Below are 16172 nucleotides of genomic sequence, written 5' to 3'. Positions count from 1 at the left end.
GGAACAAAAACATCACATGAAACATGCAAGCCCAATAATAATATACAAATGGGTAATATGGGTGTCATCTTCCAATTTCACTGTTGGAGAAGAGGGGCAATTAATTAATGCTTGATGATGATTTTGGCTCTTCTTATTTATGGTTTTTGGAATTTCTCCATTTTGTCTCTTTTCTTTTTTAAAAATAAATAATTAAACAATAATATTAAAAATAATAAAAGTAGAGCACTTCTAAAAGTATAACAAATCTTCTCAGAAACACAATCATGAATTAAATACTCTTTATTTTCGTTACATTAAAAAATCGAGATATAAATACGGTAAAATATCATTGTCTATCTATGACTAACAACGGTAGATACTGGTAGATGATAGATACCTATCAATGTTTATCACTAATAGACAGTAATATTTTATTATATTTAAAAAAAAATCATACAATACTCATAGAAGTACTTCTTCGTCTTTTTTCTTCCTTTTAGTAGGCTCCCGTAGAAGGATAGGCTTTCTTCCTTGCCTACGGTTTAGAGGATAGGCTTTCTCTTTTTTTTTTCTTCTTTTAATGGATAGTCGGACTCGAAAATCTAAGAATGAAAATGACTATTAACTAAAACAATTACCATTTCACATTACTTCTTTGTTTTTTCTCCTAAAATTAAAATTAGTAATATGTATAAATCAGTGGCGGATTTAAAAATCTTGTTGACGATGAACTTTATAGTTTAATAAAAGTAATCTGAAAAACCCTAAAATGTGGGACTTGAAGTTCAAGTTTAGAGATAGCTAAGACACAATTTTATTACTAGTCTAGCTTCTAAAGTTTATATATAAAGAGTATAAAGTATTTGTCAGTGTAATGATTACAAATTATTTTACCCGGTTAGGGTTTCATTGTAAAAGGTTCTTATAATTATGAAATTCATATGACTATCACTACATAGTTGAAAAAGGCAAACAAAAGGAAAGTGCTATATAAGGTCTAGGACATATATAAATTGGATTCATATTCATATAGCTAGAAAAGAAACTTCCATGGAATATATTGGAGTTTGTGGCCTAAAGAGTGATTAAATTTATCATTTTCATAAAAGAAATAAATATAATTTAATACTATTTTTAATTGTGAACTTTGCATATGGCTATTTCATCAAATATATTTGACATCAATTTCATTTTTATATCAATGAGTGTGATGGATTGCTAGTAGCTAGAGGTCATGTTTAATAGTATTGTTTGATTCCTTTATTAGTTTGGTATTTGGAATATTCCAAATACGTTTTTATTTAACAAAAAAACTCTAAAAAAATATACTTTCAACAATATATTTTTCAACTTTTAATTATATGTCATTGTGTTTGTTGCATTGACTCTTATTTTAGATCGAATCGTCCATTTCGTCTTTATTGTTTCTAATACCAAACTAGTTTAATATAAAATTTCATCTCGAACTCAATAAACAACAAGAGAAGTAACTCACGTATCTTATAAATATTGTGACATCTATCACTTTCATATATAATATTTCACCAAGAAACAGGAAAGGTCTATATATTAATATAGAAGATGATTGAATAAAAGCTGGAAAGAAAAAGACCCTACAAAATGGGTGTATGTAAAATGCAAGTTGGCTATTTTTGACTTTATATGTGTTCAAATTTGAAAACATCACCCATCATGAAGCTTACGACCATTCCTACAAAATTTTTGATACTCCATCAATTTATTGTATATTGCGTCGACATTCCTTTAAAATTAAGGTAAGACTAAGAAGAAAGTACAATAGTTATGCAATGTTCGACATTTTTTTTATACAATAAAGATACAAATTAAATTTTTGAAAATAGTTATGATTTCTTTTTTATATGTGACGATTTTGAATTAAACAAAAAGTTGAATGCATGTGGCAAAATTATAATCACTTTATTAGCTGCGATTCAATTAAAAAAAGAAAAAACAAAATTAAATCTATGATTTTTTCCCAACTTTTAAATATATTAGGAAACACCTAAATGTAAACTAAAAATTTCATATAGTCTTGTAGTACTGAAAGAATTTTCCAAGCCACATCTGTCAAACTTGAATAGTAGATGAAAATTTCGTTATGATCATGTGTCTTTAACGTCTCGTGGGTACTTAGCTTGATGACTATTCTTTTTGACTCGTGCATGTGGCGATTCTCCCATTAAGTTAGAATTGAATACAACACTTAGATCTTGTACATTGAAGCAACCATTTATACCTACGGTAATGAACATATGATATGAGGATCATATTATATTATTTATGGTATTAAATTCTATCAACATATTTCACATTTTCATCTTTTTAAGGGTTCAACTTAGATTTAAAAACTGATATGATGTTTTCAATATACGGTAAAAAGTATCAATTGATCATAAAAATAAGTTATAATATAAATAGAAAACATGTTGATTAATTAAATTGTTTGAAATGCCTCAAATGATTATTAATTAATTTAAATATTACTCAAATATTTTGCTTTTTTTATATATATATTTTTTATAAATATTTATATACGTTAGATCTAAAAGAGGGATTATTTAACGTATAATGTAACTTGTTAGATGCAATGTTACAACAATTCCAAGAATAAACTCAAATGCAAATATTAAAAAACACAACGTAAGGTTTGGTAATCCATTTTGGTACAATACCACAGTTTGGGGTAGTGTGCCATAAAAGATATATTCACTAATATATATAAAGTTAAGTGATTACAACTTTGTATTTATATGTAAAAAAACAAGAATTAATTTAGTATAAGATCACTTAGGCTCTTCCGAGGTGTGACACTCTCTATCAAAGTAACTTAGGGTTACTCAAATTTAAGACTCCCTCTCAATATGCAATAATCGATTCACACCAAGATCTAGAGCAATACTTACGATTAATAATTACAGTAGTATGAGTTCTATAATCAAAGGATTGTCACAATTGCGTTTCTCGGCACAAACACAAGATAACAACATAAGTTTTTTCGAGGTGACAACCTTAATCAGTAATCGGAGAGACCACACTTTTAAGGACGTACGACAATAACAAGGAGAACTAAAACAAAAACGGTATAAATCGTAAAATATAAATTCGAAGAAAGTAATTATATTCCATTAGAATTTGCACATGGAGAGGACAATGGAAGAGAGAGAATGACAATAAGTCATTACACACATAAAAAATTAATAGCCAAAAATCAAATCTGGAACATTATCATAAAAGTGAATGTTAAGTCCGAGATTTACAAGTAGATTTCTTTTATGGATCAAAGCCCACTATCTAACCTTTTTGTGGGGGCCCAACCCACTTTCGTTCTAAGCCCAAAAAGTAAGAGTACACTCTTTTAGATGGGGAGCGATTCTTTTGCTCTCTTTTATTCATTCCCAAACAAAAATGGTAGATTCGTACAATAAAAATCAAACGCGACTTTGCAATACTCTAAGCTCAAAGATTGACGATAGAATGGTAAGGATTTTCACACGTCAAAATTATAGTCTAACTAATAACATTTTAACTACCATTTGAATCCGTATAAAGAAAACCCTAAACCCCGTCACCTTCTTCCTCTTCCTCTTTAGCCATTGACAACCCTCCTCCGCCAATCTCTTCGCCGGCGACTTTTCATACGAGACGCCAGCTGACAATCTCGACCTATCAGTTTGACGTGGTCTTCTGCGTTCCCTTGCTCCACGACCGACACATTCACCCATTAATCCCTGACTTGCTTTGTGAGCACGATTCCGACGACATTGTCTGGGGTTTTGAGGTACCATTTCTTCTCCCCTTTAGGCTCCAGCATAAACAATACGTTCAGTGTCACGTTTTCGGCAACGTGGAGTTTGGCAGCAGCGATTTTGATTTTGGGATAAGCTTTGGTCGAGTTCCGGTATTGAAGGATTGAAGCTTTTTCGGTAAGTTTGGGTAAGGATTATTTTGTTAATTCTTATAACGAATTGGTTTCAAGTGTTGGGATATTATTACGAACTCTTGGAATTTGTTTGTTGTTGGGTTTGGGTAGATTTCTAAGTGTTTGGTTAATGTTCATCAAGTGTGAACACACTTTGGACTAGTTTGGACTCGATTAAAGTATGTCAGGGTAGTATCTGGTTTGTGAAAGGTTGGTGGTGGAAGTTTTGGACTAATTTGGAGTCTTTAATTAAGGTATATGGTGGATTTTGGATGAGAATGTTCGTTTTTTGTATTTGAAAGTGAACAACGGAGCTGTTTGATTTGAAATGTATGGACTAATCAAGATGAAGATTTTGAAGAATTTTCGTTTATTCATGTATTCATAGGTTGGTTTTTTTGATATAAAAGTTCACACAGTTAAAAAAGACATATTAGATGGCTCTGATTGCTGAATTTGGACTTCTGTTTCTACATGATTAGTACTTATGAGCACCTTAAGAAATATCGCAAAGCACCCAACAATTGCTTTGATTGATTCCTTCATCACGCTCAAAGAGCTCAAACAAATTCACACCCAACTGCTAATTAATGGCCTTTTCAATAATCGCCAACTTTTAGGCCAATTTGTTGCATCCATTGCCCTAAAAAACCCCACCAATTTATTGTATTCCAATCAAATTTTGGACCAATGTGCCAAACCAACCTTATTTGCCTTAAACTCCATGATCAGAGCCTATTCCAAAAGCTTAACCCCACATAGAAGCTTCCAGTTTTACAACAAAATTCTCCAATCCAATGATGTTATGTCACCAGACAATTACACTTTCAATTTTCTGGTTCGGACTTGTGCCCAATCTGCTTGTGAAGCAGGTCCAGCTGTTCATGGTGCACTCATCAAACAAGGTTTTGAATATGACCCACATGTTGAAAGTGGGTTAATATTTATGTATGCTGAAATGGGTTGTTTGAGTTCATGCCATCGTGTGTTTGAGTCAGTTCAGAAACCAGATTTAGTCTGTCAAACGACCATGGTGAGTGCATGTGCAAAATGTGGTGATATTGGTTTTGCACGAAACCTGTTTGACTCAATGCCTCAGAGGGATTATGTGTCATGGAATGCTATGATTGCTGGTTATGCTCAAAGGGGACAATCAAGGGAAGCTTTGAATCTGTTTAAGCTCATGCAAGTGGATGGTGTCAAGGTTAATGAGGTGTCTATGGTTTCTGTTGTAACAGCTTGCACTCACTTGGGTGCACTAGACCAAGGGAAATGGGCACATGCTTATATAGAAAAGAACAAGATTCAGATGACTGTCAATTTGGGTACTGCACTTGTTGATATGTATTTCAAATGTGGAAATGTTGATAAGGCATTGAAGGTTTTCTGGGAAATGAATGAAAAGAATGTATATACCTGGAGTACTGCCATAGGTGGGCTTGCCATGAATGGTTATGGCCAGAAGTGCCTTGAACTGTTTTCACTTATGAAACGTGAAGGAATTGCCCCTAATGAAATCACATTCATTTCTGTTCTGAAAGGTTGTAGCGTGGTTGGATTCGTTGATGAAGGTCGTTCACATTTCGACTCAATGAAGAGAGATCATGGTATTGAACCAAAGCATGAGCACTATGGTTGTATGGTGGATTTGTATGGTCGAGCGGGGCGATTAGAAGAGGCTCTAAACTTCATCAACACCATGCCTCTTAAGCCACATGCGGGTGCTTGGGGAGCTTTGCTTAATGCCTGTAGAATGTACAAGAATATGGAGTTGGGTGAGTTTGCCTCGAGAAAACTGATTGAGGTTGAAGGCAAGAATCACGGTGCCTATGTCTTGTTATCGAACATATACGCTGACACGGGAAACTGGGAAAGAGTAAGTAATGTACGCCAATCAATGAAAGCTGGAGGCATAAGCAAACTCCCTGGTTGCAGTGTTATGGAGGTCAATGGAGAAGTTCATGAATTCTTTGTAGGTGACAAGTCTCACCCGAGTTACGACGCGATTGAAACAATGTGGGGAGAGATCTCTAAACGGTTGAAGTTAGCAGGTTATGTAGCAAGTACAAACTCTGTGCTATTTGATATAGAAGAAGAAGAAAAAGAAGATGCATTGTGTAAACATAGTGAGAAGATGGCAATTGCATTTGGATTGATTAGTTTGAAGGAGGGGTTGCCCATTAGAATAGTGAAGAACCTCAGAGTTTGTTGGGATTGCCATGATGTAACAAAGATGATTTCCAAAATTTTTGAGAGGGAGATTATTGTGAGAGATAGGAATAGGTTTCATCATTTCAAAGATGGTGAGTGTTCTTGCAAGGATTTTTGGTGAAATTAGTCACACCATGACTTTTTTTTCCTCAGATCTCCTTTTGCTTTCTTTCATTTTCAAACAAAAAAAAAAAAAAAAAAAGACAAATGACTAAAGACATAACAATAGTGACAAAAATAAAATCACAAACTATAAGCACAAGTGAACATGAATTTGTTTTCTTGCGTTGAACTCTACAAAAAAGATATATATTTTCAACAATTATAATTACAAACTTTTGTTCCCAACTACTTGTAAGTTTTAAGTTTAAGGGCATGTGAAAATGTATATTTGTTTTAAGTTTAAGGGCATGTGAAAATGTATATTTGTTTTAAGTTTAAGGGCATGTGAAAATGTATATTTGTTTTAAGTTTAAGGGTATGTGAAAATGTATATTTGAATAATAGAAATCAAACTCAATTACGAGAGAGAGAACTTTAAGATGTATATGGTGTCAAGCAAAACACTCAAACACTCTAGAGATTTATACATTTGTAAATAGTTTGCACTAGTTAAACAAGACTTGTATTCTTTAGACCTTTAAAATTTCAACATTTAGATCTTCAGAGTTTTGGAGCTCCAACTTTCAATTATTCGAATCTCTTAAAATGAATGGATAAAATATCTTTGTGAGATTTTTTATGGAATGAGTTTGTTGCTTCTATGCTTGATTGTTGGACTTGATTGAAATTGGGTATGAGCTTAGTATTTTTTTTTTAGCCTAAATTTTGCCATGAACTTGAACCTCGGATTCTTCAGATGCAATTGACTCTAATTACTTGATCTTATCCCACTTATAATTTTAAGCACAATTAGACATCTAACCATATATTTATCTTCTATTTTTAGTTTAGAGATAATAATACTTAATTAGTCATAAATTCAATAAAAATGATCTTTCGTTCTGATGACATAGTAACTTATGATTAGTCAAAATTTATCCTTCCATAAATATCATTTTGATTCAATAAACATCATTTTAATTTATGTTATTGAGTTTTATTATAATGTTTTTGTATAATTATAAATATTTAAATTTAGTCCATTTACTTCAAATCTTGAAATCAATCTTCTGTCCCCATTTATTTTTATTGAAATTGGAAAATAGCACTGATAACTTTATTAAAGAAATTGCATAAAATAAACTTTTCTCAAACCTTTTACAGTGATTTTTCTTTTGTTTCTTTTTTGAAAATTTTGAATAATATACTAATAACAACTAATACTAATTTTTTAAGTTTTATTGAAACTATATAATTTAGAGAATATAATGATGAAAAATAGAATAGAACTCAAAGTAACTTTTGTAGTCTCTAAGAAATTTCAATGTGATATTCTCTATATCTATTGTTTAAAACATATAAGCATCTTTTAAAAAAAAGTGACGTGACGTTTACTAAAGTAAAAAGAATACTTATCATAAGACTATAATGAAAGTACTTTTGTGACACTTTTGCGTTAAGCAAAAGAAGATAGTAGTTAAGTTTATAGCACACGATATCTATCATTTGTAAAAAATGACAAAAGCAAAATTCAGCCCATACATATAAGAGTTAAAATGTCACGAATATCCTCGCTACCGATATACATTTGATATACCATATATTTCTTAAGACACTTGATACATTTGATACTTCTAAGTATACTTTGGACCTTAATACACTTCGTAACACTTGATTTTTCTTGATATACTTAATACCCCTTAGGCCTTGATACACTTAATTAGTTTGATATATTTAAATGTTTCACTAATAAGTTTGATACACTAGATGCACTGCTAATAAACTTGTTATACTTTACTGGTACACTTAACAAATTTGATATTTTTTATACACGTGATATGTTTTATACGCCTGATATACTGCAGACATACTTAGTATTTTTCATTAATACACTTGATTGATCAAATACATTTGATATGTCTAAAGTCCTATTGATACACCTGATACACTATCAATGTACACTTTGTAAACTTGATTGACATACTTAATAGTGATTTACTTTAACGATATGTTAGATATACTTTACTAATATATTCTTGATATGTTTTATCGTTCATATACTTAATACTGCTACTCTAAGCAGGAAGAACAAATCGTTTTTCCTTCGTAAGAAATGATGACTAAGTCTTTGAAAAAGGAGAAGAAATATAACAAATTGTTTTTCTCGTACAAAAAAGAATGATTAGGAACTTAAAAAGTAGGAGAAGAAAAATAGGATAATTAGGACATTAAAAGAGAAGAGGAAATAAGTTTTTGATGGATAATTTAGAAATAATCACAACATGTATTTTAAAAAGAGAGAATTTTGTTGCATTTTTTTTACATAATTTAAAAAAAAATGTACTATATTTATTATATCATATTTTCAAAATGGTACATGCTATTACAATTTTTTTTTTCAATTGATTTTTCACACATCCATAGATTCCAATAAAAGAGAAAACAACAAAATGCAATAAATATTGTAATTAATTAATAAAAATGCAAAATATGTATTTATTATGACTTTTTGTTTCTATAATCTTGCAAGTTACAAAAATATCCAAAAATGTACATTTTATATCCATATATGCTGGGACATTTTGGTAAATTCGAGAGCCAATATTTGTGTAGATGTAAACAAAATAAGCAGTGTCGTTCGTATAAATTATCCGTTAGCCATTTTAGTCATCACATTTCGCTCCGTTTTTTTTTTCCATCTTCATATCGTATCTTAGTTCACCGGTGAAGGGGACGGCCACAATTTGTTGAACCAACCACCGTTCTTGATGCTTCTCCATTACTTCCCAACTGCCAAGTGCTAACCAACCATCAATTCTGAAGCAAATGAAGCCTCCAATTATCTCCTCTGCCCAAGCCAAGACTGTTCCTTTAACGCCGGGTTATCTCATTGCTATACTTAATTAATGCGCCTTGCATTTCCCACCAGTTTTGTTCCGTTGCATCGGTAACTGTGTCTTTCTTTCTCCGTTGCTCTACCCTTTTACCCTTTTCTGGGTGTTTCTTTTTCTCTGAGCACCAGTTGTTCGACGAAATGCCTGAGCCATGCTCGTCTTCACCAACGTATTCACCACTCCTTGTTTCATCTTCCCAACCGAGTTTAGATGTTTGAGCTCTTCCATGTTACCCTCCATTGCTTTTGTTCCTAACTCGAGATGGGGATGGAATTCGTATCATATGGTTGCCACGGAAAGGAGGTGTGCGCTTTTGTCTTCCAAAGGTATGTTCTTTGGTTGTTCTGGGTTTGTGACGAGGTGTAAAGATTTGGGTAGAGAAGGGGATTTCTCGTTGGAGGCGGAGATATTGGAGTTTATGAAAAGTTCAAGAGACTCTGAAGCGTTTCCGAGTAAGAAAGACTTGATTGAGGGTGGCAGGGAGGATTTGGTGGATGCTATTGTCAAGAAAGGTGGTTGGCTTTGTCTTGGATGGGATTTGAACGAAGAAGAATATGGGGGTATTGGACAATTCTGTCTCGATGAACAGAAGTCTATCTTCGACACTGATTGGGATAGTTTTAAGTGCGACGAAAGACAGAAATATACGACGCCTCTTTCTTCTATTGCTTCGTCAGCTACATCATCTTCATTCACCGGTAGATCACTGTGAGGATTCCATTATAACATCTTAGTTTCTTTCTTCTTCATTTGAAACAAATACTTACAAAAGTAACTATTTGCGTCAAAATGCTATTATCTTGAAATTCATTACCAGCTATCTTCAAGGTGTGTTATAGCTTGCCATTGAAAGGAAACCTAAATGATTACAAGGACAAAGAATTGTGTTATGTTGCGAAAGATAATTTTTCTCCGGCTCCCCCTACCCTATCTGCCCCTGATTTTATTAAAAGATTCATTTAGGGGGGTTTCTAATGAGTTTTCAACCTTAAAATACATTTTCTCATGGAGAAATTATAAGATGATTTCTTCTTGTTTGAGAAATTGAAGCAAAATAACATAAATCTGGGTACCTTAATAATCATTGTAACGACAGAGTATTGAGTTTTCCTTGTTGAGTCTAGTTTTGTCTACTATTACCAATATTTGTAAGGGTGATAAGTCTTGCATGCTTTCCTTTCCGCAGAGAAACTGATGCTGAGCATGAGTCTGGGATTGAGGGTATGCTGAATCGATTAGAAAAAGAAAGAAATGCGACCTTTGGAGCTGGAAAAAATTTGCATCCTGAAACAACAGCAATGGAGGTAAGCTTGCTGTAGTGATTCAATAGAGTGATGTGCCTAATCTGAGCTAGGTTGTTCGTAATTAAAGGTGTAATAGAGATCATCTGGTTTCTTTCTCCCATATTAAGTACTTGTTAGAGTAACGAGGCTGAAAGATATGTATAGAGTTTGATGCAGGATATTTTCCCATTGCTTGTCAGCATTGGCCGTGCTCGTGCCATGGCTTTATTTTTTGCTTTTTGAACTTTGAAATGAGTATCGGAAAAGGCTGAAACTTAACTTGTGATGCTTCTTGCATGGCAAAAGACAGTTGCCGATCTACGAGGAAGCACTATCAGCACACCACTGAGCGCCAAACAAGGAAAATGGAGCGATTTCGAGAGCTATCTTACTCAAGGTTCTTCTTGCGTGAAAGTTAACGATTTTGGAGGTTCTGTTAGTTCTGAGGTGCAGAGAAGTTGGAACACAGTCAAGACAGATCTTGAAGATGAAGAGTTTGAAGGTTTTTCATTTATTCATATATATTCATCTGTTGGTTTCTGTGATATAAAAGTTCATATCCACTGATTTTTTATATGTACAGTTTCTGAAATTGCTTTGAGCGGGAAGGTGTCGGATGTTCTGAGGAATGAAACACTAGGATATAGAGGGGATCCTACCAATTCAAACTCTGAGAAAGAAATGAATCACGATCAACTACGACATCACCTTCAGAACATGGAGTTGGAACTCTCGTCCGTAATTGGCTCATTGAAATCTAATGCTGCATCTGTGTCTGAGAAGGTTTATTCTGCAACTAGATTTTGTTATTGTTTATTCTGCAACTAGATTTTGTTATTGTTTATTCTGCAACTAGATTTTGTTTCAAACGACTGACATTCTACATATGCTTGATTTTAATGGATGATACTCGATTCTATCATTTCTTCTTCTGGAACTGGAGAAAGATCTTAATAAAGTAAAAGATGCCTACTAGTCTAATAATATTGATAAAACGTATGAATCTCTTGTTGAGCAATAATGTTAAATACAATAAAATATTGACCTGCCTGTTTATTATTATCATGATCATTAGGGTCAAAATAAATCTTCTGATGATTTGCTGGAACTTTCGGATGCTTTTGAGTTTCAAGAAAATGAGATTCTGACTGCCAAGGACAAGCTACGGTCTATACGAGCAAAGATAGCCGTGATAGAAGGAAAGATGGCATTGACAATTATGTACGGGGAAACTTGTGTTTTGCATAGTGTTTTGTTTTAACTATGGAAGTATCAATGACTTTAAGTCTTTTCAGTGATGCACAAAAGGTGATAGAGGAGAAACAGAAGAGGATCAATTGTGCTCGCAGAGCTTTGCAACTACTTCGTACTGCTTGCGTGGTCTGGCCTAATTCTGCATCAGAGGTTCTCTTAGTAGGATCATTTGATGGTTGGTCAACCCAGGTAAAAAATAATTCCTATTTGATTATTTGCTTTAATTTGACAGTTGAAATAACCTAGGAAGCACATTTAAAAATTAAAACTAACATTGGAATCTGTAACGTGGGATTGGTTCCTCTGTCACGGCTCTAGACTGTTTTGCTTGCCTACGTATTGAAATGTGACTAGCACTTTCATTTGAAAGAAGTGACATATTGGCATATGTGGTAGCTCAGCAGTTGGGCTTCTCAATAAGATCATCCACGACACAAAAGAACACTGTGGGCTGTTAGTTTTCTTACCCTCCATTTCTCTCCCTAGTATATTTTCTGCCAGCTGAGTGACCTTTTCGTAGAGAGTACGGTTTTTTTAACCATTACAAATAACAAGGACTTTCTATTTTGATAAACTCCACTTCTTTTGAGGATGGTGAATGACTTGGTTGCAATGGATTTACATTTTTTGACCTTGGTTTCCTTTAGATCAAATTGTATGAAAGATAACTGTTGTCAGATGGCTATTGCTCAGGCACATGATGTTCTATTGATTGTAGTAGGAAAAGTGTCTATATGTTTGGAAATTTCATAAACCGAAGAAAAAACTGCACAGTTTTGTGTTGGTTTTATTCGTTCATCTCATATAATCTTACTCGGTTGCTCATTCTGCAGAGGAAGATGGAAAGATCCAGCACGGGGGTTTTCTCCTTGTTCCTAAAGCTGTATCCTGGAAAATACGAGGTTGGTTATTCTTTAGAATTTCTATTCACTTAGTTTCTGCTTTTTGAGCAAACATAACACAATTTTTTGCTATATGCAGATTAAATTCATTGTTGATGGCCAATGGAAGATCGATCCATTACGCCCAATTGTTAACACCAGTGGATATGAAAATAATCTACTGATTATCACTTAACAGTTTACACCAGGCTTTTTATATTCTTTTTTTTCCGGGTGCCATTGTAGCATATTCGTTCAAATTACATTGCCTCTCTCTCAACTTCTAGTTTAGTTTTCTTCTAGTCTCCATCCACGATGTAAAAATATAGATAGATAGGACAATTTTGCCACAAAACTTGATTAGCTCAATAAAAGTTGTTGAAGATTCATTTCAGCTTGTTATGGCTAATGCAATATCGCTTTTCTTGCTATCCACATCGCCCCCTTTTTTTTTTCAACTGATCGAATTGAGAGGTTAAAAATCATACAATGGAGTTTTCTCCAAAGGGAAATGCAGTTTCAATTGCGGAGATTGGATGTTGCAACGGCAACTGTAAAGCCACTGCCACAATAGACCTTGACGTCATAAGCAGTACTCTCAAGTTTGAGGTTTAGATTCACCGTTTGTGGATTGGTGTGGTCACATGTATCTCCCAAACCAAGCTGACCATGCTCCCCCCAACCCCAAGTCTTTACACCTCCATCCTCTGCACAATCAATACAACTAGAACAATGTAAGGACGGCAAAAAAATGATATCTTATCAACCAACAACTTCACAAACCATGCCTGTAACAATTACAGAATGCTCGGCCCCAGCTGCAATGTCCAAAACTTTTATTCCACTAAGAGCAGGGATTGCTTGGAAATTATCTTCCTTGAAATCGCCTGCTATGCAATGAAAATCCCATATCAAGTGGTAATCAGCAAGCAACTCGAATGGTTTTGGTTTGCTTGTTACAATGGCAAATAGTGAAGTTAATTCCTTTACCAGGCAGAAACTTCATCGCATTTAGCATTTCAGAATCACTCAGCGCTCCGTGATGTTTGCCACCAAGCATATAAAGTTCCCCTTCATCTGTTCAAGATAGGGAGGGTTGCCACTTAACATGAAGATTATCATCACATGTATATAATCCTCGTAAAACTGAAAGCGCATGGGTGGAATTACTATTCAATTAAATAATAAGTGAAATGAATGTTAATACCAGTTAACACTAGTGCATGATTCCATCCAAGGGCAACTTTACTGAACGATGAAGGCGAAGGTAGATGTTGAGGAGAATATACATCTGAATTGCTCTTGAATCCCCTTCCCCAAGTGTAGAGATGCCCTTCAGCTGAAGCAATAGCAGCCAACATATAACAACGGTTTGGTTGAATGTCCTCAATAGATCTTACAAACACTTTTTTAAGCACTTAGAAAATCATTCTTGACAGGAGTTTCCATGTAATAGATAGTGGCTGTATGTACTTAACATATATAGCACACCGACCACGCCCGAAATAATACCAATAGAAAGGGGTTTCGTAGCAAGGCTTGTATACAAAACGTCTCAAAATAATGCCCAAGTACAAATTTACTGGAGGAATTAATATGGATAAAAAGAAAATTTGATGCTCACTGGATAAAGCAGCACTATGATCTCCACCAGCAGCTATGCCAACTATTTCAGCAGCTTCCAACTCGGAAGAAAGTATGGGAAGATTAACAGTCTGAATCTTCTTAGAGATACCCAATTGACCCCGTTTCCCAGCTCCAAATCCGTAAACTTGCTCACCAGAACAGCCTGCATCATCATCATCATCATTGTCAAAATTTGAGAAGAACTGCATTGGCATAGCCATAGACTTAAAAAGCTACCAATGGAGGTTGAAGATATTCACCAAAAGATCTACAACTTGGATAACTAATTTCAGTTGATTCGTTAAAAGGAGAGAAGGCAGAACATACAAAATTATTGACAACCCCAGATATAGACATAAAAAAGGTAGAACATGTGGCAGTTGCATTAGCAATATAACTAAAGAAAACATGGGTAATGATTCAAGTAACATTATATTACAAGGATTATATGCATCCAAACTTTTATGTACCTTTTACCAATGCAAGCGAGTGGCGCATCCCACACGCAATCTGATCAACATGTTTATCAGAGAAAAACAGGACCTCATCAGGGAAGCAACGTAACTGGTAATCACCATGCCCTAACTGCCCAAATGAGCCATCCCCACAAGTATAAAGCTTTCCCTCATCTACAACAATAAACCATAAGAATGGAAAAAGGGATCTACTGAAAGACGTACTGCAAAACTTCATAAAGAAGAAAAACCAATAATGAAGGTCCTGACAACCATTTCGTTTTTGGATTTTTGTTCTAAAAAACTATGCCTACAAACACTCATCCCACCTCTAAATTTCATGCTTTGTATCTACCAATATTGTCTAAAACCAAGCCAGATTATTGTAAGAAATGAAAATAAAATAGACTTAATTTTCAAAAAAACCAAAAACAACAAACGAGATTGTTATCAAACTAGCCTAATATACCGACCTGAAACAAAACCAGAATGGCTCCATCCAGCAGAAACTTGGGTTATGATGTAGCTCCCCAGCCTCATCACTGGCTTAGGGTGTAAGCTGCTTATCATGTCTCCCAGCCCCAACTGCCCTGAATTGCCTCTTCCCCAAGTAAGCACCCCACCACCTTCAAAAACATTAGTACTACTAAATCAAAAACTTGAACTCTTTAGTTCATACGTTACAGAATATTGATTACTTTGTTTTGTACTCTTTTACATTCCCAGGACATAGAAATCAGTATACAGACCAAACAAAAACAATTCTAAAAGGAAAACAAAAGGACTCAAAGAACAAGGCAGAGGCGTTGGATGAACCCTTTTATGGTGGAGGAGGATCGGATACCGGCAGTCAAAGCGATGACATGAGCGCCACCGCAGGAGAGGAATGAGATGGCAGGGACGGAGGAGAGTGACGGAGTTCGCACGAGTTGGGGGAGATGGTTATCCTCGAGTCGGCCGGTGCCGAGCTGGCCGTCAGTTCCTGCCCCCCAACTCCATATCTCTTGCTCCACGTCGTCTTCCTTTAGTTGGGGATCATTCATCGATCAATTCTGCAAGTAACAAAGCGCCAAGCGCCAATCTTGATTTAGGGCTGTCGTTTTCTTTGTTAAAGTAATTTGCTCAGCTTGAACTTTCCGGCGGAGGACAGAGGAGTGTGGGGCAGCGCCGAGATGAAGGACGAAAATTTACTTCGACGAGAGACCCGAGTTTGGCACCGATACATTGCGAATGAATTTCCGACAATTCCATCTTCCGGTATATATACAATTTTGTAATTTGAAGTAAGTACGGTTAAAATTAATTTGGTTCCATTTGCAATGAAATGCAATCTTATATTCCTATAACAACTACACCAATTTTAGACTCATTTTAATTGTTTCGTTTGAAGATTTTAGTGAAGATGAAATTAAGATCATTTAATAATAATACTCTCATAAATTAGAACTCTTTCTCTATCAGACTCATATTCAACTGGTTCATATAACAGTGTTTACTCTTCGTACTTGCCGCTCTAAACCAACACTAATTAGAATTAGGAATAC

At 34.6% G+C, this 16172-nt stretch overlaps 3 protein-coding genes across 6 annotated transcripts; 2 read left to right on the top strand and 1 right to left on the bottom strand.

The window, feature by feature from the left end:
* The first annotated feature begins 3438 nt into the window (after window positions 1-3438).
* On the top strand, window positions 3439-6285 carry LOC103489076 (putative pentatricopeptide repeat-containing protein At5g40405). Its single transcript, XM_008448078.3, has one exon. The coding sequence runs from the start codon at window positions 4410-4412 to the stop codon at window positions 6252-6254; it is 1845 nt and encodes a 614-aa protein (XP_008446300.2). The 5' UTR covers window positions 3439-4409; the 3' UTR covers window positions 6255-6285.
* Window positions 6286-8873: 2588 nt separating this feature from the next.
* On the top strand, window positions 8874-12941 carry LOC103489080 (protein PTST homolog 2, chloroplastic). Its single transcript, XM_008448084.3, has 8 exons — window positions 8874-9837; window positions 10316-10433; window positions 10719-10914; window positions 10996-11195; window positions 11488-11633; window positions 11708-11855; window positions 12500-12568; window positions 12648-12941. Exons 1-8 carry the CDS (start codon window positions 9281-9283, stop codon window positions 12741-12743), a joined length of 1530 nt encoding a protein of 509 aa, XP_008446306.2. The 5' UTR covers window positions 8874-9280; the 3' UTR covers window positions 12744-12941.
* LOC103489079 (ultraviolet-B receptor UVR8) lies at window positions 12714-15897 on the bottom strand. 4 transcript variants are annotated; one of them, XM_008448080.3, is made up of 8 exons: window positions 15473-15891; window positions 15102-15254; window positions 14644-14802; window positions 14172-14336; window positions 13755-13886; window positions 13538-13624; window positions 13336-13437; window positions 12714-13254 (listed from the first exon to the last, which is right to left on the bottom strand). In XM_008448080.3, exons 1-8 carry the CDS (start codon window positions 15669-15671, stop codon window positions 13067-13069), a joined length of 1185 nt encoding a protein of 394 aa, XP_008446302.2. In that variant the 5' UTR covers window positions 15672-15891; the 3' UTR covers window positions 12714-13066. The 4 variants fall into 4 exon arrangements, with proteins under 4 accessions (XP_008446302.2, XP_008446303.2, XP_050947120.1 ...); XM_008448081.3 differs by having other exon boundaries at window positions 12890-13254; window positions 13336-13434; window positions 15473-15885; XM_051091163.1 differs by lacking the exon at window positions 14644-14802 and having other exon boundaries at window positions 12890-13254; window positions 15473-15897.
* Window positions 15898-16172: the final 275 nt, after the last annotated feature.

The sequence above is a fragment of the Cucumis melo genome, chromosome 10, assembly GCF_025177605.1.
Source record: "Cucumis melo cultivar AY chromosome 10, USDA_Cmelo_AY_1.0, whole genome shotgun sequence".
NCBI lineage: Eukaryota > Viridiplantae > Streptophyta > Magnoliopsida > Cucurbitales > Cucurbitaceae > Cucumis > Cucumis melo.
The sequence above is the reverse complement of the archived record's forward strand: the minus strand, read 5'-3'. Positions and strand labels throughout refer to the sequence as shown.